At 48.0% G+C, this 25903-nt stretch overlaps 1 protein-coding gene across 12 annotated transcripts in view; it reads left to right on the forward strand.

Moving 5' to 3' along the window:
* The window catches only part of MYCBP2 (MYC binding protein 2), a 3160061-nt gene that overhangs the window by 1805998 nt on the left and 1328160 nt on the right, over positions 1–25903 (forward strand). For all 12 annotated transcript variants that reach the window (XM_069639721.1, XM_069639717.1, XM_069639718.1 and 9 more), the window contains one exon: positions 22579–22800. In XM_069639721.1, the coding sequence (XP_069495822.1) occupies positions 22579–22800 (222 nt within the window). The remainder of the gene's footprint in view (positions 1–22578; positions 22801–25903) is intronic.

A 25903-nucleotide genomic window follows, 5' to 3' on the forward strand; every position in this document is an offset into this window, starting at 1 on the left:
CCCATGTGTTGGCTGGGGAGGTGTCTGCGTTTGGGTTTTCCGTGAAGAAGTTTTTGACCGATTTAGCCATCGAGTCTCTCAGTGCATCTTGTTGAGGATGGTATTGTATAGATTCCACTGGCGTCGTGGGGGTGGGGGAGGGGGGCTTCCTCCGAATCGTGAGCCCAAAGGGCCAGGGTTATTGGAGCATGATCGGATAATATCCTGGATCCGATGGTTACCTCATTAACATATGCTAAGGTTTGCGGGGAGGCCAGCATCAAGTCAATCCGGGAGAAAATTCTATGCACATAAGAGTAAAAGGAGAAGTCCCTCTCCGTGGGGTAAAGCACTCTCCATGAGTCCACTACATCCAGGGTCCGGGAAAAATGGAGGAGACTGGTGGCGAGTTTGAAGTCCCTGGGCATAGGGGGGGGGGTGTGACCTGTCCTTAGCTGGGTCGGGGACTCAGTTGAAGTCTCCACAAATAATAGTCTGGCCTTCTGCAAACGAAAGGAGGGTCTCGCCCAGGGCTTCATAGAATGTGTCCTGTCTGTCGTTCGGGGCATACACCGAAACTAGTGAGTACAGTTGCCCAAGCAAGAGGCATTTGACCACTATATAACGGCCTTCAGGGCATCTCTGAGTCTCCAGAATTTGTGGATTCAACCCTATTGCGAAGAGGATTGCTGTACCCCCTCTCTTGGGGCGCTGGATGCCAGGAATTGAAGCAGGAAGAATCTGTTGTGGAGCCGTGCAAAGTCTGCTAGTAGGAGATGTCTCCTGCAGGAAAGCCACTGCGCATTCCCCGTCGTGTAGTCGCTGCAGAACAGATTTGCGTTTGGCGGGGGGAGTTCAGTCCCCTGATGTTAAGTGAGACAAAGTTCAATACCAGTTGCGGAGGCAGAGCATTCGGGGCATTTGTGGGTCCTGGGGGGTTGGGGTGGTCTGGGATGGTCTTGGCTCGGTCATCTCCTGGGGGGGGGGGTCAGTTAGCCGGATGTCTTACTGTAGCTGGGGTTTTAACATAGGCCCCCAATGGGAGGCCGAACCTGAACAAATTTGGGAAGCCGATTCTTTTGGTTCGGCATGTCCCATAGCCAACGGGGCTAAACTAGTCTGCAACAGAATTTCTTTTATTCCACTCCAAGGGAATATTGGTGGCATGTACCTTGGAGTTGGGCATAGGCCGCAACTGTGTAGTCTTCTTTCCTTGTTCCGGCGTTGCCCATCCACAGATGGTCATTTTCGGTGCCTATTTCTCTGCACCCTTGTCCAGGCCGGGTGGTTCGGTTTGATGGGGGAGCCATCCGATTCATGCGTATTAGGGTCGGCCAGGTAGTCTCTGTGGGTGCAGGATTGTTGCTGCATCTTCTAGGTGGCTGATCCTACCGAGCATTCCATTGTAGGACCGTTGGGAACAGCCATCGGTAATAAACTTGATGATCTGGGGGGAAAAGCGTAAGGGGTCGGAGGGCCCGCCGCTTTTGCATCATCATGAGAGACAAGTCTTGGTAGATTTGAAGAGGGGAGCCCTGAAATGACAGCTCGTCTCGTGTTCTCCCTGTTGCAGTGATCGCTTCCTTAGTGTAGTGGTGTAGACGTGCACCCTTGTTACGACGTCCCGGAGGGGAGTCTGCCTCCACCCCCCCCCCCCCCACCCCTGACGAGGTTGCAGCCTGTGGGTGCGATTCAGGGCAAGTTGAGTCCTATCTAGGTGTGGGAGCAGCGACTGAAATAAGTCACCTACATATTCGGCCAGGTCCTTATCCAGGACCGAGGAGGGAACCCCCAGGATCCCCAGGTTGTTGCGCCTGGCCCTGTTTTCGAGGTGGTCTTGTTTAAATTCATGAATCTCATTTTTGAGTAGTGCCTTAATTCAGTGCTGCACATCCACCAGTGTTGTGGAGTGCTCCTGGGCCAATTCCTCCACCTCCCCCAGCCTTTGTTCCGCGTCTGTGACCCTCTGGTCTATTGGCTCAATCTTTGTACTGAGCTCTGACATGCAGGATCTGAATTCAGCCTTGATATCCAACATGAAAGCTTGGATGTCTTCTTTTGTCGCCAGCTGTCCCTTGTCCTCCGAGGCTTTTTGGGGTGTGGATTTTGGGGAATCCGATTTCCTCCCCTTATCGGCAGGGAGAAGCACGGTGGTAATGTCTGTGTTTCTAGCTGGCTTCAGATGATTGGCCATCCCTGCGATTCCTCATCCGGGAGTCCTCGTGTGACCTCTGGGGCTGTAAAGGTGAGGTTGGGGGGGGCTCTGGAGTGGACTTTCTCTTTCGCTGGCGGGAGCAGCTTGAGGGACCTCTGCCAATCTGGTGGACCCAGCGCGATATTGGGGTCTAGGCGAAGAGTTTTTATCCAGACAGATTCTTGGGCGGAAGTCCGTTACCCCAGGCTGATTCGAGTTATGGCCCCAGGAGGATGGGGGGCTGGCTGGCCAGCAGCTGGCTGATGCCCCAGAGGTTCCCCCAGTCATTGTAGGCAAATGGGAGGGTGGGAGCGGAGTCGGGCCCTTAGCTGTCCTTCATTGTTTTTTGTTGTGCGGTAGGCACCTCCCTCGGGGACTTGGTGGGTGGTGTTCGCAAGCCAGGCTGACACTGTGAATGCCAGCTAGTTACCTCTCTAGTCGTTGAGGCAGCTTGTGAGGATCAAATCAGGCCTCGAGGCTTGGAGCAGGAGAGGCAGGCGAGGGGTCGGCCCAACCCAGCAGCCACAATGGGTTCAGTGGCCATTAGGGCTGGGGGCGCTCAGTGGAAGAGCCAGTTCGAGCAGAGGCAGGTGTTCCCATGAAGACGTCAAGTCCTGGGCTTGATCCCTCATGTTGCGCACCGCCCCGGCGGGGGGGAGACACTCTGAAGGGGACCGGAGCACTAAGGCAGCTGTGATGGGGGTTGAGCTCCGGCTCACCAATAGTTGTCTACTGCGTGGGAACCGGAGTGACGAAGAGGAGCCTGGGGAGGTAGGTCTGGGATGCTTCCCCCAGGGCAGCATCTGGAAGCAGTCTGTCTTATTAGGCGGAGAGGCTCGGCTCAGGCGGCAGCGGCGAGTGGCCGGAGCTGCGGCGGTTCGTATCTTCGGCACTGTAGTGCGGGCCCCCCTCTGGACGTGGCTTCTCGCTGAAGCAGACACTGGGGAGCAGGGCCACAATGCATCCCGTACCTTCCAGTTAGCAAAGCAGTTAAGGGTTTGAAGAACCGCCTGCACCAGTCACCCCCCGCCGCAGAGGGCCTGCATCTCCTCAGCTGAGATCCGTCATTGGGCGGTTCTTTTGGTGTCTTCAGGGGTTGGCTTTGTGGGGCCACACTCTTTCGCTCCCACCCCCCCCTCCGCCCCCAATAGTGCGACAGGAGGGTATGTGGGAGAGGGAGGGTTTGGAAGTGCCTCCGGTCCGGAGCCGATAGTAAGATCGGGACCAATTTACCAGTCCGTGCCTCCCAGCTTTTGAGTTGCTTCAGCCACGGGTTGCTAACAGCCTAGGTGGGTTGTCACCTTTATGCTTCCTCGGTCCGTCCACCATCTTGGAAATTTCGGCTGCGGGCGCCTTGGGACTTCGGGGGCTGCAAACTCTGGTCCCGGACAGCGTTGGGGACACCGCTCAACTCCAGTCGCTGCACTGATCTTCCGGTTACTGGTGATTTGCCTTTAGACGACAGCGGGAACTGCATGATATGAATGTATTTTGCAAGCTTCACACGGAGGCAATCGAGGGAGCTACCACATCAATGGCGCCACCCCCTATCTGTGGCCTTTTTTTATAAATTGGGACCAGCTCTGCTCTTCTCCAGGTCTCTGGTACCGCATTTATGCTCAGAACTACATTAAACAACCTGGTTTAGATATGGCACCCAGACTGCAATCTCATTCCTATAAAAGTCAAAGGGTACCGTATCTGGGCCAGGTGCTTTACTCAGTTTCTGGCACATGAATGCTTTCCCCACCTTCTCGCATGTTAACCTCAGTGGGGAATAATTCGTAACATGGTGCATACCTCGCCAGGGCTAATTCTCACCAGACACGTCCCCCTCTGCCCCGTAAAGACTGCTATAATGTTCAACTCAAGCTCACTCTGTAATACGGGCTTGCAGCGTTTTCGGTCCCTTTCCCTTCCCAGTCTTGAGTAAACTCCAGAACTTTGAATCACCTTTTATCTATGGCATACTGCAACTCCCTCCAGAGGTTCTCGTGCCAATACCTTTTTTTCCTCATCAGAACCTTGCGGTAATCTGCTCTGGCCAACCTTAACCCATTGCCAGGTGCTCATTGTCTCGCTTCATCAATCAGCCTGTCCATCCAGCCTACAATCTGTGTCATACCAGGGGTTTAAAACTTTCACAAATTTGTGTGCTACTTTTAGAGTTTTAGAGAAGTGTGTCCCCACCTTTTGCTATCATGTTCTCGTGTGTATTGTCACTATAGCTGTTGGGGAGAATTCTCTGTAAAGGCTAATTTCCCAAACCTAGTGAGTCCCCCAGCAGCTTTGATGGATTTCTGGGGTTTAATTTTTTTCTCCTGCTAAGAGTGAGACTCTCTTTCTCCCAGTCTTAGGCATGATTTGAGAATGTCCTTTGACTATGTAATGTTTTATGGGTTATGGGGTCTTTTACTTCATAGGGCTTCATGTGTTGTTGGTATTTGTGTTACACAGCACCCTCAGTGTAGTAACACAGGGGTGCCATAGTGACCCCCAAACATAGACTCCATACCCTGGGACTGACTACTGTCTCCCAGAGCATGTAAAGTCACCATTGACTTTACTAGTCTTAAATTGTGAACAGAACCAGTACAAACCATCATATTGTGGAAGTACTGGTAGGGGTAATTCGATTGCCCCTGGGTCTGTTTTCTAACGGGGCACTGTCCAGTCCCCCCCTGTCGGGTTTTTGGCTGGTGGCAGTGGTTACCACGCAAAATATTCCACCGGAATATTTCCTATGGGATTTTCCCATTCATTTTAAATGCACCACTTTTTTTGGTGCAATGTTAAAGATACTGCCGGGTTATTTATTTCATATTTATTCCCCGGTTGGGTCTTTTTGCCAGGACTCGGTTGTAAAATGGCATTTGTGTTCGCCTCTGTAAGTCCAACCCAAGTCGAGCCCTTTGTTCCACTTTTGACGGGCTTCTGCACAGAAGCCTCCAAAAGTGGTGCCACTCTGTCTGGGTCTACAGGATGTGTGGGAGGAGGGAATGGGCACCCTGGACTGATTTGCCTTGGCAACTAAAGTCACACTCTTGTGTGATTGGCCCAGTGGTGAGCCACCCGGCTCACCACTTAGCATGTTTGATTGACAGCTAGGCTGAGGAATGGGGGTTTTGCTGCATAAAAGCAGGGCTTTGGGGACTGGAACTTCAGAAGTTGCCACAGGACCTAAAGAATCAGAAGAGGGGAGAAGCTGAGGCTTCTACAACGACAACACCACCGGTGGAGCCCTGCTGTACGAAACGCATCACTTTCCCGACGACAGAGAAGATCTTCTTCCAGGAGAGTCTTCTTCCCTTTGAGCTGGTGGGACCAACCAGTTCGCCTTTTTCGCCTTCCTGGATTGTCTCGTGGTCGAATCGCCCGTGCCAAGCACCCCGGCGGCCGGATAGCCACGCTTCACCACTACCGCAAATAAATGGGTAGTACCTTTCAACCGGGAAACTCTGCGGCTGGTTTCTTCCCTGGCAGTGCAACGATCTCCAGCTTTCCTCCACGTCGAGATCTTCTCTTCCCCTGGACGAAGCACCGGCTTGCACCCGCTGCCAGGAACAACTGCCCCCGCTGGAGCTTTCTCACTATTTCAGTTACTGTGTCCCGCCTGGTCTTCCTTGCAACAGACCGTCCAAGGTCTTCAGTAAATCCTTGACTCTCTATCCTGAGGTGACCTCTGACCTGTTGACATTACCTTGATCCAACCGCTTTTTGACTTTCCTGCAAAGACTTTTAGTGCATTTCTACTGTGTGATCTTGGGCACATTCCGCCTTGCTCTCTCCAAGAGTGGGCCTGGCCTATGAACTTTTTGCTCTACAGTAGACCCTGCCTTTCTTGACTTGCTGTGGTTCTTTAAAAGTGTTTGTATTGTGTGTTTTTCCTATTTCTGCCTTTTCTCTCCCTTTTTAAATAATTATTGGAGTGCCATCTATGGTTACGCGCTCACCTCTGTTTTGCTAATTAAGTGGTGTATTAACCTAGACTAGTCAAATAATTAGGGAGGTGTATATATTTCTAGTGACTGTTTGAACTTGCTTGACATATTAGTGCCAGTGTAGTTTTACAAGTGTGTTTTTAAATAAATAATGATATACTTTTATACCAAAGCTCTGGTCAGTGTTGGCTTGTACTACTGTATTTCTAGCCCTATTGTATATACTGTATATACTGCCTAACTCTTCTTGAGAGAAGTCGGACTGCTCAGCCACAGCTACCAGGTAAATATGGGTGGTACAGACTGCTACCAACCAGGTTTCTGCCTAATAGCGACCCCATCCAGGTGGTCAGCTGAGGCAAGATCGTCCAAAACAAGAAACTCTCTTGATAGACCAACGGCAGAGTTACTTCGAGGTCAAGCTTACATCACCTGATATTGCTTGTGACCTTATCTAATGCTCCCCTGTGGTGGCCCTAATCATGCCACTGGCCACTCTCTCGGCTACTGTTGCCTAATAAGCCTCACTGAATTCCAGAAGCAGGTGGTGACTCTATTGTAAATACAAAAGGAATTTGCCTCAATGTTTACCAGGATGTATTTTCTGTGTACATTTTTATAAAATTTTACATACCTCAACAAATACAACAAACGGAGCAACAGGCTCAACTACAATAACCACTCTCCCCTCCCTACCTACCCCATCCTCCCGCCCCGTCCGCCCCCCCCAGCCTGCACGTCAGTCTTTAATCACTATTGTTGCATCACCCTCCTCCCTCTGTTGCGTTTTGCCGTTGTTTTCCATACTTGCAAACAGCATTACTGTTAGCGCTATCCAGATTCCTCAGCTTCCGCTCTGAGCGCCTTCTGCCATACCCCTGCTTCTGCTGTGCACCACTTCTCCAGATCTCTCCACCATCTACATATGCATGGTGCTCTTGTGTCTTTCCATCCCATAGCTATGCTATGCTTGGTCGTAATATATATCAAATCCCTCAATTTATTCAGCGGCTTGTCTTTCATATTCTTTTTATATCATCTCAGCATGCAGGCTTCTAGAGTTTCGTTATCTAGACATATACTGCTTTAGCTACCTTAGTTGACACTTTATCCCAGAAATCGCGTATGACCATGCATCCCCAAAACGTGTGAGCCCCGCCTCTTCTTCTTTACATTTCGGGCATACTTGTTTCTCAGCCCCCCTAAATGTGGAGACCACAGCCGGGGTAACTTTGGCCCTGTGCACAATATATAGCTGTATCAACTGCAGTCTGGCATTTCTGGAGACCTTCTTGTGGTATCGCATAATTCCTGCCTCCTCCCCCCATTCCCTCTTCTCCAATACCCTCCCCAATTCCTTCTCCCATTTACTTCTGCAATGCAGCACAGCCCGCGCAGTTCAACCCAGCAGGACCTCATAAATTCTGGACACCTCGTGTCCACCTTCTGCCGCTGTAAGTAGCATCTCAACATCCTCATTCACAATCTCCCCCTCCGTAGCGTGAGGCCATCTTCTACGCAGTAGTCCCATGACCGTGATGTGGAGCAAGAACTGCCCCGCCTGCATCCCAGACTCGTCCTGCAGTTCCTCTAAGGTTTTCCACTTCCCCTCCCCCCTCAAATCACCAACCATAGCCACCCCCTGTGTCTCCCATCTTGCCTCCATCATAGTTTGGTCGCTCTCCCTTTTCGCAACCCCCACCACTATCGGTATGTGCGGGGAGAGCGGGACAGTTATTCCCATCACCCTACAGGCTCTGTGTCAAATCTGTGTTCCCAGTTTCGCCATGTAGCAGCCCGCCATGCATCCCCCCGCAGGGGTCCATAGGAGGTCTCTCAGGTGCCATCCCTTTAATGTGGGCTGCAGTAGAGTTGTCTCTATTGTTGGATCGTCAGCCATCCATTTCACCACATGTTGCAGCTGGCAAACAAGGAAATAAAGCTCGAGGTTTGGCACTCGCAGCCCTCACTGAGCCATACGGCCTCTGTAATGTGTTCAAAGCTACCCTATGCCGTCCTTCCTGCCATAAGAACCCTCTGCATAGCTTCTCTAGCTCCCTGAAGAAGCGCCCCAGTATATCATATGGGATGTTGCCAAAGCAGTAACTTATTGTCGAACGTTAGGGCAGCTGGAATATCCCCCACAGATCAACCATTACAAGCCCTTAGGTCAGACGACATGAAGGAGATGGCAACCTCTTCTGCAAGTCTTTTTCCCGGTTGGGAAGCTTGCATTAAGGGTCCCCAGCAGCTATCCTCCTATGCAAGGTATCGACCATACTACGCAGAGGCTCATACTGGAGATTGAGGTCCCCCACCACCAGGGTCTTTACTAACCCCTTCACCGACAATCTCCATGCCAGGGCGATTTCCGCTATCACCAACTCTGCACCTTTTCCTGGGATTATACTGTTGTAGAAATTTAACAGCAGGATCTCAGAATCATCCCTAAACTTGATATGCAATTTCAGAAGATCTAGAGAACCAGTATCTATTTGCTTGACCGATTTAGTGAGGGCGATATTCACCCATATCAACAGGCCTCCACTTGGACTTCCCTTCTCACCATTACATGCCGGAAATAGCAAAGGTGGCATAACGTTGGATATTAGGTGGCACCAAAGCCCAAGTTTCTTGCAAGCAAATCACCCCAAATTCTTGGACAAAAGAAAGCCAGTCATAAATTAGCAAGCGCACGTTTGTTAGCCCCAGCAATGTTCCAGGATGAGAACCGCACACCGGGCCTGAGCTGGATTGGGCTTGCACTTTGGTAATTTAGCATATCCGACCCCCGGCTCTGCTCCTGATCGCACTCCAAAAGGGCATTGCTATGTCCCTGCCCGGGGGGCCCGATCCATCACCTCCTGGGGTCTGTACTTTGACTCCCACTCAGCTGGACCAGTCTCCTTTCGATGTCTGTTGGGTAATCATAGGCATTCTAGGGACCTCGTCGTTCCCCCCCTGCTTCCCCCAGCATTAGGAGAATCCCAGGCAGTCAGGAGGGTTCCATGTGATAATTCCGCCGCACAAATATCGCGATACAAAAATATCGCCATATTTTTGCGGCGAAATTCACAATGGACCCTGCGGGGGACACCCCCGCACCCACATAATATCCCCAATAAAAATATTCCCTATGGCGAACCAAACGGCCATATTTATGGCAAGATTTTTGTTGGGGATATTAATACCTGATACCGTCAGGAGCATCTTTATACCCAATAACCAAATTACTTGGGGGCACCGACCTTTGTTCTTTTTCCAGTACCCCCCGAACCATAAGGCAGTATTTAAGCTGGACTTTAAATGATCGCTCCCATGGGGGCCTATTAGCCTCACAGGAAACTGTCACTGCGAATCACAGAAAGGCACTCTCTCTTGGCTCTCAGCCAATGTGTAACGTTGTTAATAGGAATCCGCCCCTCATATTTATTGTCATGGGGCTTGGGCACATTAAGTGAAAAAATATCCATCTTATGAGTGCTATCATGTTTATTCCCCGGGGAATTATTTTTCTCATGGGCACTGCTGCCAAATGGATGCTTCCCGCCCCCCTATTGGTGTCTATGCATGGACCATCATTTCTCAGCCGCACATTTTCCGAACGACTAGTCCCTTGGGTACCACATGGCCTAGTAGGCAAAACATTTCCACCACCTGGCAGCCCTGTGGCTGGTACCCCTGTGCCACCTGCTGCCAATATGGGGCAAGGAACCTGCGACACCAAACCCTCGACTATCTTCCTAGCCTGCTCAAATAGTTTCTTAGGTCTTCATTCTCCTTGCGGACCAAGGCAATGATTTCCAGAGCACGTCTGCAGCCCTACCACACACTTGGCCTATCCTGTGGAGACTCCACTTCCATGGGGAGTGGAGGGATGACATCAGTCGTAGATAAGGTACTCAATATGTGATATTTATTACTAAGAGTAACCATAGGAGTGTAGATAATAATGGGTTCTCCGGCATAGGGTCTGGCATGGATTCACATGCTCATGAATATTCCCTGTCGTCAGGCTGGGAATCCTCTGTAAAGAAAAAATCAGTTTCAGTTTTGTTTCTGAACTGTCTTTCTCCTAATAACCAATCACTGGTCTCTGGGTCATACTGCCAACACCCAATGACTGCCCTCTACCCAAGTCCCTCCTCTGGCAGCCATCTTCAGATTTTTACTGCACGTTCAAGTGTTGGGAGTCCTCATGCTATAGCTCTCGAGCTTTTACTGCGTATTGCGTTTTTTCAGAGAATTTTCTCTATTTTTTTCTGTCAATTGAGCCTCAAGCTCCACCGATTCATCATCCGATTAACGGGAACCAGTTTTCGTTTGTCACAGTTGGAATTCTACTTCCTTCACCACTGCCATCACCCTCCTTGGGTTTTGCTCCTGATAGACGCAGGTTGACCTCCACCCGAACATTATAAAGGTTCCCTTCTGTTGGGTGTCCTGACCCACGTTTGAGCTATCAATGTGCAACATTTGGTGCTGTGGGCTTAGAAAATCCAAGATGGCCAAAAAGCCCACATGTACGCCAGAATAGGAAAACTGTGCAGTACTGGCATGGAAAACATCATGATGGCCAGAACTTCCCAGAAAATGCACAGGGAAATGCATGAAGAATAGGCTGCCACCCATTTTTGCCTATGTTGTGAGCACAGGAGGGCACTGCCTAAAACCACCATTGGGCTACCCACACAGTAGCCTGAAACCATTGGGAATGGCAATGCTGATTGCCAAAAGGCAATCCAGAACTGTGGGGAGTTCATTTTCTTAAATCCCAAAAATGGTTGCATTACCAGTACTCACCACTATCAGAAAGCCGGCGTTTTAAAACCACCAGACTTTTGTGTAAAACTGAACAAATGAAACAAAACCAGACCAAGGAAAGACTTGCTAAGAGGTGGATACAATGTAAAACTATACTCTGAAATGACTTGAAGGAAGTAATTATTTAATGTGTATGTAAAAATCGTAATAGACTTAAACTGGGGGACAAAAAGTGACATTTAGCTGAAACCTGGCTTAATGAAACTGAATTCTGCCTGACGTCTACCCCCACAGGAGTTAAAACCTGCTCAGCCACTCTTCCCCTTGCCAAAAGGAGTTGTCACCTCTCTGATTAGATTAGGGGTGGAGCAGCTACAGGAAGTTGAACAATGGCCTGTCCTGGGCCCAGGCAGATGGTTTATTAGGGTGGTCGTAAATGGCTTCCTTTTGAACAAAGCCCTTCCTTGACTCAGGCAGATGGTTTATAGGGGAGGTCGTAAAGTGGCTTCCTCTTGGCAGAAACGGAGAGGGGCAGCCCCTCTGAGGACAGGCTGAGCTTAAAGAAAGCGGATAGACTGGTTTCTACACCATGTGACCTGAAAAGACACACCCCTGTTGGCCAGAATATGATTCTAAGAAAGATGTATAACTCATGGTGCGGACTTGTCAAAATTATCTAAATGATACCATAATTCTTGTGATTTTTCTGCCCACATTTTAAGAGGTTTTAAGACCCGGTGGTATGATCTGGGGGGTTGCTAGCGGAAAATAGGGTTTCACTCCAAATGTCTGCATGTTAAAAATCTGACACTTCATCAATTAATGTCCACACTCCTTGCGCACATGTGTGTAAATTTGGGTAAATGTCCGATATTGCAAAACCAGTTAAAAAGTGCAAAATGTTGCCATTTCTGAATGCAAGCCCCCAGGAAGAGCAGAGTTTGAACAGAGTATAACTCATGTGATATGTGATGAGTGCATGTAATTTTAAACAACTGTGTATCTGTGCAATATGTATTTGAATCAAATATAGATTTGTGGGCAAACTGACCAGGGGAGGATCCTCTGACCCATAAAACCTACAGCATCACTCTGACTCACATTTCCTTCCCCCAATCATGGGAGAGGGGAGCATTGGGCCAATGACAAGTAGAGAGGGGCAGGCTTAGCTAGGCCCAGGCACACACCCATTTTCAAAACACATAAAAAGAGACTGCTGGGACAGGTAGAGAAATTCAAATCCAGTTGCTGCAACGCGCTCTGCCGGACCACACAACATCCAGAAGATACCAGATCCAACACTTAGACTTTAAAACTCCAAAGAACTTGATTCAGAACTCAAAGCAAGGGCCTAAACCCACAAACTGAGAACTCTTCTCAGCAGGCCTCAGCATCCAGCAAACCTAACAGCGGTAGCAGCATCCAGGAGCCGTGCAGATCAGCGCTGTGTCCAGAGAAAGCTGTGCAGAAAGATCCAGGAGCTGTGCACAGACGCTGTACCCAGAGATCCAGGAGCCGGGCCAGGAGGAGTGTCAGACCAGACCAGCAGAGCAGAGACCAGACGCTGTGCGCAGAGACCGTCCGGGGCGAAACCAGAACCGAAGCCATCTTGACCCGATCCGTGAGACCTAGACCTTCCAAATACATTGTGAGTACAGCTAGGACGGTGTGAAACCAAATCTCTTAGTTTCCAGTGATATAATTCAATCTATTTAATCTAAGTAGAACTGCCTCCTAACTGTCACTTGTCAATTCTGCAGCCGCATAGCTGTCACCTGTCATTTTTAAAAGCTGTCACCTGTCAATTTGAGTTAATTTAAATTCGAAAAACGACCTTTACAAAATCGTTCATATCTTTGGAACCGTTTGGGCTAGAAACCTTTCCTCTGAAAGCTTAGCATCTTAGCTTTTCAACGAACCTAGAACCGACTTGCTACTCCTTATACTTTTGCCGTAATCGTGATTCACGCATTTGCGAATTTTGCCGCGATTCGCGATTTGGTTAAAAATCCAGCAACGTGTGAAAACAGCAGCTTCCTTGCTTTCCTTTGCCAAAAATTTGTTTAACCTGCTAGTTACTCCTAGAGCATTGTTAAAGGGAGCCTGAGCTCATCCCAAGTATCTTTCACTCACCCTGAACCTCCTAAAGGGAATTAAAACCATTTTCAGTATATTCCTCACTTCATTGCCAGCACATATACAAGCATTTTGGGCCTGTGTTTCAACTTCTATCCGTAGTCTAAGCTTGCTGGGGTGAACTGAATTACATTTGATTGCATGTCTGAGAACTGTGTGCTACTCTTCATTTCCTTACATTGCATAAGGGGGGGGGAAGTGGATTGCCAGAGAAAAGTGATTACATTGTTTTGTTGAAATCATATTGAGTATTTTCTGTACTGCATTTTCATTCAACATTGCATCCATCTGAACTTATATAAAGCATTCTCTACCACCTTATTCTTCTGTTCATATTCACAAGTGTGGTACCTTATCCTTATACTACTCCTGGGTAACCAAATCAGTTTACTTGTAGGACATTATTCACTGTTGATCACTGCTCATGTTTTAAGTGTGATATTAATTATTAATTCATTATAAAGTGATATATATATATATATATACTGTTAATTTTTTTTCAAATAAACCTTTTAAACTTGCAAAACAGAACTACTTCTTGGCTCAGTGGGGTCAGGGGGATTCTAAGAGAGGGGTGTTATATAGGGGTAGTCATCCAGAACTCATGAACTGGACATAGATATATCAATAAGGGTTTCCATTCAGTATCCCAGACTAGGCATTGACTTAGCTGTAGTGTTGAATTGAATCTTCTTACACTTCATTACCTGCTTGTTGATTCAGAATTTGGTAACCTGGGAGGATTTTGCCCGCATCCACTAGTGTTGCCAGGCTTACTTTTTGGGAGCCCAAGCTTTTCTTAGCTAATATTTGCATCTTAGCAATGCTGCGCTTACTCTTAGGAACTATGCAATCTCTTTTGGACCTCACAACCTCCTCCTTCCCAACTGCCTCAATGATGTCATCACTGGGCAAGACACTACAGTTCGAGGTCAGCCTTTCAGTGCAGGGCCCCTCCCTGCCACCTCCCGTCCCTCCACTAGGCGGGTCGATATCTTTTGGGAACCCGGTATTCCCCTCAATCATAGCATTGGCTTCCTCAATGTGTTCCACGAACTTTGTGATACGCTTTCTGGCAGAACCATTATGTAGGGGACTCTGGCCTTTCTTTTACTCATTCTACCGGTAGTTATTGTATAAATAGATTTCTGATGTTTGTTAATCTGCTTAGAATCACATGCTGTGCATAGGTCCGACATCCAGTGGTCACGGCGGAGTATTGCATTTTGTTTTTCGTAGTCGAAAAGGGGACGTCGACCAGGCGTGTCTGTAACACTATCCCTATAGTGACGTGCGTTGTACCCATAATCCCTCACGCGTCGAGGTCCCTCAGATTGTTTTTTTCCGCCCAGCTTCTGGTCGCCTTACGCGGAGCTCCTAGAGAGACATTGCAAATACTCACTATCGGACCTCGGTCCTTAATTATACTTATTATATTGTTAAAGATCCCTCCCCTCGACGTTAGCTGTGAAGCTGTTTCTCCGCCGAGCAAGTTTTAGATGGAGGGGAAGAGACGGAGGAGATCCTTCGGCTCTGCCGAACATGTGGCCTGGCCTCCCCGGCCAACATACATTAAGGAGAGTGGGGGTTCGAACTTTTATCTTCTCTTTGAGAATGTCTTTCTTTCTCCCCTATCTTTCCCTTGGGGTTGTTATCACCAGTTATTATTGCCTCAGCTATGGAGAGGACACCTTTTAAGTTTTGCCCACGCTGTAGGGGCAAATACACTTGTAAGGACAAACACAGGCTCTGTAATCGTTGCTTGCCCCTCGATCATAAGGAGGACAGCTGTGCGGCCTGTAAGCTCTTGAAGCCAAGAACTCTTAAAGAACGCAAAGTTAAGAGGTGGGCGGACTACGCTATGTCGAAGTCAGTTTCCTCACCCGCCGCCGCTGTTACAGAAAGTGACGAGGAGGGTGATAACTCGACGTCCGTTACGGAAGTCATTAACCCCCAGAAGGAGCGCTCGCGCTCCTCGACGTCCGTCCCCGGCCCCGACGGGCTCGACTCACGCCCTGCTCATGGGGATGAACACCCCGGCAACAGGGACGCACACAGACCCCATAGGCCTAAGCACACAACCCACGGCTCTTCTTCGTCGAAGACGAAGGATCCATCAGCGCCAAAGGGGACGCAGGGCACTCCGGCGTCTAACTCAGACCGTAAGGGTCTCAAGCCCCACCCGCAAACGCAGTCGCGACCAGCGATTGGGCTTTCATCAAACACGGGCGCTACCCCAAAATCATCCGACGTAACGCTCCATAGAGCGGCCGTCGAGGAACAACGCGTAACGCAGGCAACGTCGACACCAGAGTCCTCTACTGACACTCGTTGTCGAGAGCCTGGCGAGAATTGTTTCCGAAGACACACGTAAGCGGACGACGAAACAAACGTCGAATACTGCACAAAAAGCTATAGAAACGCCGAAAAAGCATAAGAGTAGCCAGGAACTGCCCCTTTCATCTAAGGGCACTTCGGAACTACCGGAGGGCTTTTCAGATGGCGACGGAAACCTTTCTTCGACGTTGTGGGAGCGTTCTAAGCGTTTTGAAGGTGAAAACACTGATTTCCCCCCTCTAGACTATTCAGGGGTCCCCCATGAGACCCTTGAAAGACTCCATTCTTGTATGGAGAAAATGGAAAGGTTTTTGGGAAACCAAAACCCACCCACACCCAAAAGACTAAGAGAATGGCCCCAGGATGACCCTAGGGTCAAAACTCCTAGGCTGTTTCCCCCTTCTACAGACGTATATGACCTCACGGAAGAGGAGCAATACCTCCAGGAAGATGATGAGTGTTTGGGTGGAGAGGAAGAACATGAGGAAGAGGGGTTTGAAGAAGATCCTTACACTAGTGCAGGAGCTTTCAAAGAAGATACAGCTACCTCGCAGCCTTGGCAATCCCCATCAGTGCACTCAGACCCTAATGTCTTTCACCCTTCTCCTCCCAAGGATTCACCTATTGGAAACACCTCTCCCATAGATGACCAACCTTCACTTAAAGCACTATTGCGCAAGGCAGCAGTGCATTTTGAAATAGACACAGGGGAGACTGTTCCTGACATAGACTTTGTAGAGAAAGTTATTAAAGAAAAAGCCCCTGTTAGTCAGTCTATTCCGCTCCTGGCTTCTATAAAGAGAAGAATAACTCCTTCCCTTTCCAATCCTGCCTTAGTCAGAGGGGTCAACCCTCGGATAGAAAAGCTCTTCAGCCCTTCGCCCTCTGACCCGTTGTACATCAGAGGCCATTCTATTCCGGACTCCCTCGTAGTTACTAATACAAGGAAAAGAGCAGGAGTACCACTATCCACTAGTGAGGCACCACCTGACAAAGAGGGCAAAAAGCTCTACGCACTTGGGAAGAGAATCACGACGTCCGCCGCCTTTTCAACTAGGATTGCAAATAACAATTCCCTACTAGCTAGCTACGCAGATGCACAGTGGAGCAAGCTGCGCAGCGAAGCAGAGGACGCACCAGAACCCCTGCGTTCACGCCTGTTAGCTACAATCTCAGAGGGAACTCTTGTAAACCAGGGCATCGTAAAGAACTCCTTAGATGCCGCAGAGACGGCTGGCCGTTCCCTGGTTCAGGGAACACTTCTCAAACGCCATGTCTGGCTGCGCAATTTGGGATTTAAGCCAGAAACCCAGGCTTCCCTGATAAATAAGCCCATAGAAGAAACACATCTGTTTGGGAAAGCAGTTGATGAGGCCCTAGAACATGCGAAGAAAGAGTTTGATACCATCAAAACTCTTGACCAAATTTCTAGGCCCCCTAACAGACGCGGCTATGGCAATAGACGCTCCTTTCGTGGCCAACGCCAGCAGCAAAACCAACAGCAATTTTACTCTGCTACCAACTGGAACTCTAACCACGGTAACAACACCAAGTTCAGTTAAAGAGGCCAACGCCGTGGCAGGGGAAGAGGTCGCGGCTCCAGCCCCAAAGGTTCCACGCCCAATACCAACAAATGACCCGAAGATTCGGGTCCCCTCCCATGTATCACCGGTCGGGGGCCGGCTAACATCGTTCCTTTCAGCATGGGAGGGAATATCGTCAGACCGCTGGGTATTATCCACCATAGCCCACGGATACTGCATCGAATTCAACGGTGCCCCGAAGTACAGACCCCCACGGAACCAACGCATGACACCGGAACACCTCACCATTCTTCTACAAGAAGTAGAAGAGCTACTGAAAAAAAAAGCTATAGAGGCTGTCCCCCTATCTCAGGTAACAGAAGGTATTTATTCAGTGTATTTCCTTGTACCCAAAAAGGACTTAACCATGCGCCCTGTATTAGATCTGCGCCCAGCGAACAAGTTTGTCAAACCCCAAAAGTTTCGTATGGTGACCTTGCAGGAAGTAATCCCACTGTTATCACAGGGGGATTACATGACAACACTGGACATGAAAGATGCATACTTTCATATTTTAATGTTGCCAGCGCACAGAAAATACCTCAGGTTCAAGATAGAGAACAAACACTACCAGTTCAGAGTACTACCCTTCGGGATAGCATCTGCACCAAGGGTATTCACGAAAGTACTGGCAGTGGCAGCGGCCCACCTGCGCAGGTTATCCATCCCGGTATACCCTTACCTCGACGACTGGCTCATAACAGGGGATTCTTACGAAACATGCTTCTCCAATACCCAAAAGACTGTAGACCTTTTGTTCCAACTGGGCTTCTCCATCAACGAAAAGAAGTCCAGCTTAGACCCCAGCCAAATCAAACAATTCCTAGGGGCTCTAATTCGAACAAAGGACGGCCTCGTCTTCCCCTCCAACGAGAGGGTCCAAAACATGCTGTTTCAGATCCCCCATTATGTGGCAGGTCGAGAGGTGACGGTACGCAAAGCAATGCGCTTGCTAGGAATGATGGCGTCATGTATTTATTTGGTACCTCACGCGCGCCTGCGCATGCGCCCAATGCAAGAGTGGCTCAACAGCCAGTGGTGTCAGGCCAGCGGACAATGGGACGATCTAGTGGTGGTCTCGCAGGCCTTGGTTCTCTCGCTACGGTGGTGGACAAAAGAGAACCTGTTATTAGGGAAAACTTTTGCCACACCCGCAGTGGAAGCCCCTCTAACCACAGACGCATCCCTTACAGGATGGGGGGCTCACCTATCCCATCACACTGCTCACGGAGCGTGGACTCCGAGCTTAGCATCCAAGCATATAAACCTGCTGGAACTACTAGCGGTGTTCAAAGCACTGAAAGCCTTTCAGGAACACCTACAAGGAAAGACAGTGATGGTCCTCACAGACAGCACCACAGCCATGTACTACCTCAACAAGCAAGGGGGCACTCACTCTCCAGGACTGTCCAAGCTGTCCCAGAACATCTGGAAGTGGGCTCTCAAACACAACATGTTCCTACTATCACAACATGTACCAGGGGAACTCAATCTGCTAGCAGACGAACTCAGCAGCGACTTCCCCCTGCCCGTAGAGTACGAATGGCGGTTACAAGAAGACATCGTCTTCACACAGTGGGGTTTCCCAGAAATAGACCTGTTCGCAACTCTGGAAAACTCTAAATGCCAAGATTACGCCTCCAGGTACCCCCAGAACCAGTCCAAGGGGAACGGTCTGTCGATTCCATGGTCAGGGAAATTTGTTTACGCTTTTCCCCCGACTCCCCTTCTCAACAAGATAGTGCACAAGATGCACCAGGAACAAGTTACCATGATACTGGTGGCCCCTATGTGGGCCCGACAGCCATGGTTCGCTCACTTGTTGGAGATGTCTCTATCTCCTCCAGTGAAACTGCCCTGCCCGTACAACATGCTGTCACAAGACAGGGGCAGGACACTGCACCCATGCCCTCAGACCATGAACTTAGCAGCCTGGCTCCTGAGGTCTTAGAATTTGGACATTTACAACTTCCACAGAGGTGCATGGACATCCTCAGAGAGGCCAGAAAGCCTAACACTCGTCACTGCTATTCTAGCAAATGGAAAAGATTTGTCATCTGGTGTAGAGGGAAGAGTATCAACCCCGTTGACTGCTCTCCCACACAAATTATTCTGTACCTGACCCATTTACTGGACTCTGGTCTAGTATTCAATTCTATTAAAGTACACCTGGCAGCGCTTTCTGCTTACACCACTTCACAACTCAAAGTATCGTGGTGGAAGATCCCAGTAATCAAAGCCTTCATGGAAGGGGTAAAGAGAATACACCCTCCAATAGCAAACCCAGCTCCCGGCTGGGATCTAAATGTGGTACTCACCAGGCTCATGGGGTCACCCTTTGAACCCAGGCACAAGGCAACTCTTAAAGATCTAACTCTTAAGACTGCTTTCCTAATAGCTATTGCCTCCATTAGGAGAGTAAGTGAACTACAGGCCCTTTCGGTTTCAGACCCCTTTGTAACAGTTCACAAGGATAAAGTGGTTCTACGCACACACCCAAGGTTCGCTCGAAATTCATCTCCAAATTCCATGTCAACCAGTCTATAAAACTACCAACGTTCTTTCAAAATCCTTCAAATCTAGGAGAAAAAAGCCTGCATACACTTGATGTGCGCAGAGCTGTCATGTTTTACATGGAAAGAACTAGTCCACTGAGAAAGATTAATCAGTTCTTTGTCTCGGTGGCAGCAGGAAGAGAAGGAGATGCAGTTTCAAAATCCACTATATCTAGATGGATTGTACAATGCATCACTCTCTGTTACACTCTTGCTAAGAGAGAACTACCCTTCAAGCCAAGAGCACACTACTCGAGGCACTGGGGCATCCATAGCATTCATTGCAAATGTTCCCCTTGAGTCCATCTGCAAAGCGGCAACCTGGAGTTCTGTTCACACCTTTACAAAACACTACTGTCTAGATGCCCACTCTAGATCTGATTCCCAGGTGGGACAAGCAGTATTAAGACATCTTTTCTCTACTGTTCCTTCTCACAACCCACCTCCAACTCCGGGTACTGCTCGCTAGTCTATGCACAGCATGTGATTCTAAGCAGATTAACAAACATCAGAAGACAATGCATTACTTACCGTAAAAGCATTTCTGATGGTTGTATCTGCTTAGATTCACATGCGCCCACCCTTCCTCCCCGCTCGGATGGAAGGAACATAGACATCCTTTTCTATATCTTTCTTTTCTGTACTCACTCACATCTAGAAGGCTCACTCAGGGCAGAAAAATACAAACAGAGGGACCTCGACGCGTGAGGGATTATGGGTACAACGCACGTCACTATAGGGATAGTGTTACAGACACGCCTTGTCGACGTCCCCTTTTCGACTACGAAAAACAAAATGCAATACTCCGCAGTGACCACTGGATGTCGGACCTATGCACAGCATGTAAATCTAAGCAGATACAACCATCAGAAATGCTTTTACGGTAAGTAATGCATTGTCATACAATAGTCAACCCAAGGGCAGTGACTGCAGAAAAGTCTTCATGCAACAGTCACAGGGTAAAGGATAAATACTAAGAAAAGGGAAAATATTGTGCGAGGGTATTTACGGCCCCCAGAGTAAATAATCTGACAATAAAACATGTTAGAAAACATAAATGCCACCTATAATCAATTCCAATTCCCCTGTAGGAGGATTTTAATGTTTAAAACAGTCGTCCTGGACCAGAAACGTTAGACGTTTAAAAAAGTTTCAACGTTTTAAAAAAGAAAATCTTTTAGTCCATTAAAATGTTATACTCCTGAAGGTGGTGTGCGCATAGTGTGCAAGTAACGCTGTAGAACAAGTAGTCCAGTAATACAATAGTCCTGGGTTTGGGGGGCAGAGACTAATTACAAAGTCCCAAAACTCAAGGACCATGGATAAGTAAATAAAACAAAGTTCTGCATTTGCTAGACAGATGATTGGGTTAAAATCAGAACAACATCAGTGGGCAATAACTGCTAAGCAAGCCAGCAGGAGCTAGTTCTCCATGCTCGGTGTATAAAGCTGGAGTCCAAAGCGGGAAGAGCGTGTGAAGAGAGCAAGAGCGTGGAAGGTCACAGCCCCGCACCCCCCCGAACAGCGCAGGGATTTAGCAGCAACAATAACTATCAGTGTATTACTGAATTGCCAGGTCAAGCAGGCCACAAATGTCCTAAGCATCCACCTCCGCTAAAACAGTCGGTATAATTGCAGAGCGAGGCATGCCCGACGGCTTGGGAGGCTGCCGTAGTCCGTCTCCTCTCTCTCGCTACCACACACGCTGCACTTAATTGAACCATGGCAATTCCTACACTTTAACCCCCCACTACAGGCGGGTGTCCTATATGGGCCCTACGAATGATGCTGACATGCAGATAAGTAGGAACAATGCTCCCTACCCTCGTCGAGCTCCAGACGAGTCTTGTTCCCAAGGGCGGTGCTGGTATGCATCCTTGAAGGCAGGGGGCGTGGCCAAGCACCGATTACAGCTTCCTCCTTCCTGGCCTCCCAAACGCCCACGCCCTTGTTCCAGCTCATTATAAAAGGCAGCATTTGGTTAGAATTGCAAGATTGAGTTTATTTATACACCTCAAAAATTAACATATTTTCAGAGTTCCAGACCAAAAAGTGTACAATGTGTAAAGTATCAATGCTGGCGATGTGCACATAGGCTGTTGACATCTACTGCATTATTGAGTTTAAAAAAAGCATAGCAAAGCTTCTTCTGTTATGGTGCCTCACTCCTTGTTTTGTTAGTTTGTTTGGGCATTTATATAGCACAATGAACCCTCAGGTATCTGAGCGCTGCTTATTTCCCACGGTGTGTGGTGATCATTTATCAACCTCAGAACGATGAAAGGCTGAGTTTGGCCCTGCCAGGGTTCGAACCAGGCTCTGCATAGATGTCAAAGCGAGCTGTCTGGTCTACTCGCTGTGCTATCTGACCGGCTTATATCACCTGGTTCCATTTCTAACCAGCTGTCCCTGTAGCATCTAGAAGAAGTCATTTGTGGTGAAAGAGCACTCTATAAATTCAGTAAAATGACATTATGTAAATATTGGCCAATCGTGAGCATACCTTGCTAGAAAACATGCTGAAAATGATTAATGTGATCCTCTTTTTGAAAGTTTCTGGGCTCATTAGTTGCCTCTCTATAGCTCACAACAGATGGAAGTGTTTGAATTGTTGTTATTTACAAGATTGATGATTTCAAGTAAGTTGGATGCTGAACCTCCAATAATTAGGTATTGGGTACATGAGGGTCTAAAGCACATGGCAACTGACCAAAGAATAATCAAAATAGCTCCGTAGTACTAAACCCATCACAAAAGGACCACTTAAAATCACCTGTCATTTCACATACCTGTTTGGAAGGTATGCAGCAAAGTGCTGGTTGGCAGGCATGTTTTGTGTTGGTGTTTATGTCCATTAGCCTTCTGTTTTGTCAATAAAGCTATTTTCAATTGGAGAGACACTTTATACTTTATGTGAAAGAAATGACCTAGTTGGGTGTAGATGAGAAACATTGGAACTGACGCTTCAAGGCTTGTAGAATAGTGCAGTAATAATTTGCCTACAGGCATCATGCATATGTTGTGGCATTGAATAACTAACTTGCTTTTTAATTCGAATGTATGGTTGCATTATGTTTGCATTGTTGCAGGTTGAGGTTAAGGCTGTCCCAGTTTCCCAAAAAAAGACATCTTTCCAGCAAGAGCAAATAAAAAAACTTCAGCGGATACCTGGCAGTCCAGCAACAACTTCCACAGTCACATCATCCTGTGCAGATGTAACGTACGGTGGCCTTCCTTCACCAAAGTTGGAAGCTTCTTATGAGCCAATGATTGTGAAAGAAGCTCGCTACATTGCAATTACAATGATGAAGGTATGTTTTCTTACCAAGGTTTGACCTCGTATTAATAAAATTACATATTTAATAGTCTGACATTGCAGGATTGCGCTCATTAATTTTGCACACTCTTGGGATAACATTTCTTTTTGAAGCTTTCCCTCCATTGATATTAATGGAACCCCCAAACATTTTCCTTGGATTTGAACCCTGCCCTGACTTTTGGCGGTAAGTAAAGCCTCTTTACAATACTTGCTCAGCTCCTCTCTTTTGGGGGCACTGGTTTGTGCATATGGTTCCAGTGGAGGGAAAGGGGGGGGGGGGTCTTGTCCCTACCGCGAGATTCCTTTGTTGTTTTTAATGTAGCAAATCACCTTTACAGGTAGGGGCTGCAGGGGAACTTTGTATCCCTTTTCCTTTTTCTTTTAGTAATATTTCTTACATTTTTTATGTATCTGAGAGAGGCGCGTGGCAGAGAATATTTTTCTACTGCCTTTCTTAGTTTCTACTGTCTGCACATGCGCTTTTTACTGCAGAATTCTATTTTGAGTACCATACACACAAAATAGCCATGCCACATGTTTTTCGCCTATCCAATCCTTTGGCCATCTTGTCCATTGGCTGCCTCCTGGTATGAATTCCTGTCTTACCGTTCTTCCACACCATGCTCCTGCAGCTCAGCACACTCCTGGTGCTCCGTGACAGACACACGTTGGAAGGGACCACAATGCCCGCCACGCTGTGTGCGAGCAACATTGACGTGATGCGCTGCAGCATGCATGTGTGACCTGGACAAGCAGGGAGGATAATAGTCCCGCGTTTTCCCAGATCTGGCACTTCTCAACTTTTTTTTCCAAGTGGCGCGTCGTGGGGGTATGTTTCTTGATCTACTGGTAGCTTTGGCCATGGCTGTTTCCTACAGACTCTCTCTCTGGATTGCCCTTATTGGGTTTGGTGAGAACTCAGATTTTCTGGACTCCTGGATTTGTTGACTTTATTGAATGTGTATAGATTGCAGACTTGGACATGGTTACTGCCTGGATTGCTGTTTCTGTGTCCCTGATTGAACTTTGACAGTGACTGTGGAACTCTTGTGAACTGGATTAACTGGCGGTTTTTCCCTTCAATTTAGCGTTATTGTCCTTCTGCTGCCCGCAGTGTGACCTTTTTAGACCCCCCCACACCCCGTTTTGTTGGTCTTTCCCTTTTTTATCCTGCACCTGTCAAGCTCTAGCTTTCATGATGTAACCAGTTGTTGGGTGGCTGGATCTGCCTGGATCCAGTCCAAATCACTGCCATTTGTCTGTTGCTGGGCAGATGCAGTGGCCAGAGGCTGTTATGGATTAGAAAGCCCCTGAAGGTTTGATTGTTGCAGATCCTTGCCGTTGGGGTGCTGGGCCATATCCAGCCCGAATCCTGGATTGGACTGCAGCCACAACTTAGATCATCATTTGAAGAGAGTCCCAGAACTCATCGTTGGACAATCACCAGCAGCCCTTTCTTCACTTGTCAGGCAAAGCCTTGTATCTCTGCAGATCTGAAGACCTGTTTTGGTACTTCAACAACCTGGCCAGTGGAAAAAGCCAGTCCCAACCTCTGTGGTCTAACCAGGTGACATCCTGGGCTACTTTGCTGCTACGGTTTCCACCCCGAGTTGAGCCTTGGGACGCCACAGATCATCAGTTAATAGAACAAGAAGCATTTCCCTGAAGTTGCAGCTCTCTACTACAAAGAGGGTCTTTCAGGATGAACTTCTTAGTTCTCACTATGAGGATCGACTTCTTCCATTTTGTTCAAGTGCCATTGCTGCTCCCTGGCTATGTCTCATTCTGGGAGTCTCCTGAGGTCGTTGCAGAAGCGGTGATCCCAAAGACTGTGTCTCCCGAGGGTCAATCTGTCCAGAATACGGTCCATTGGAGTTTGGAACCGCCAACCAACTAGCCAGACCCAAGAATCTGACACCTGAAGAGACCTCTGCACTCACGACCCCTACGCTTTCTTCAACGGAACCAAAGCACAATTCCAGAAGGCCCAGCGTGTTCAAGAACTTATACAGTGGTCCCTGAGTGAATCGGAGTACATGGAGTGATCAGAAACATACTTGTTTTGCCCCCCTCTTGTCTTCATAGGGTTGTATGTGCGTGATTTCCTAGCTCTTTCTCTTACGTGCCTAGCCCTGGACGGTGGTGTTCTGCCCTGTATGTATCCTCCCCTAGTACTCCCTTAAGGTGGTTGGATTGGGAGAGGATATTCTAAAACCTTTCTCTTGTTTTGACTGAACTTTGAAACACTTTCACCTACTTTTTGGCTCATGCCAATACTTGTTTGACTTCCTGAAGAGACTCTTACCCGTCCTGAAAAGACTTTTATTGGGACCTTTGATTTGGAGGAGACTAGATCCCTTCTTTTCTAGCTAGAGAAGGACTTTGTGAGGTTAGAACCTTCATTCTGAGATTTTGTATAGTGTTTGCTAACCTCTTTCTTCGCAACCTATTATTTCTTGATTAGTTAACTGGCTCCATTTCCTTATTGACTTGCTTTACTACGCTACAGCACCATGAACATGTTTTCTGTTTTTAAAAGTAAAGTGTTAGTGCTCTTAGCAGAGCAACCAAAGGTAAAACAAATATATATATTTCTGAGGCTTGAGGAATCTGCTTAGATCACATGCTGTGCATAGGTCGACATCTAGTGGAAGCTGCGGAGTATTACAATTGTTTTCGAAATTCCAAAAAGGGACGTCAACAGGGCGTGCCAGTAATACTATCCCTAGTGTGACCTCCACTGTACCCATGAACCCTCACGCGTCGCAGTTCCTCAGATTGATTTTTTCCACCATACTAGACGGGCGCCTTTAGCGGAGTTACTCTTTTGGTGCAAAACCATTGACTTATTTCAATTACCGATAGTTTATTCTTTCTATCCTTTACTTCACCAACCGTCGAAATATTGCACCGGTGAAGATAAAGAGACTGCCCTTCGAAAGAATACCGCGGCGGACCGTTCAGCCTTGGAAGGCCGCCCGGGCCTCGGCCCAGACAGTAGGGAGAGAGGGAAATTAATTTTAGGATGTATATGCCCCTTTTCTTAGACTACTTTTACGTAACTGCCATATTTTGTAGTTATGGACAAGACCCCA

The sequence above is a fragment of the Ambystoma mexicanum genome, chromosome 7q, assembly GCF_040938575.1.
Source record: "Ambystoma mexicanum isolate Mex_15411 chromosome 7q, UKY_AmexF1_1, whole genome shotgun sequence".
Lineage (NCBI taxonomy): Eukaryota > Metazoa > Chordata > Amphibia > Caudata > Ambystomatidae > Ambystoma > Ambystoma mexicanum.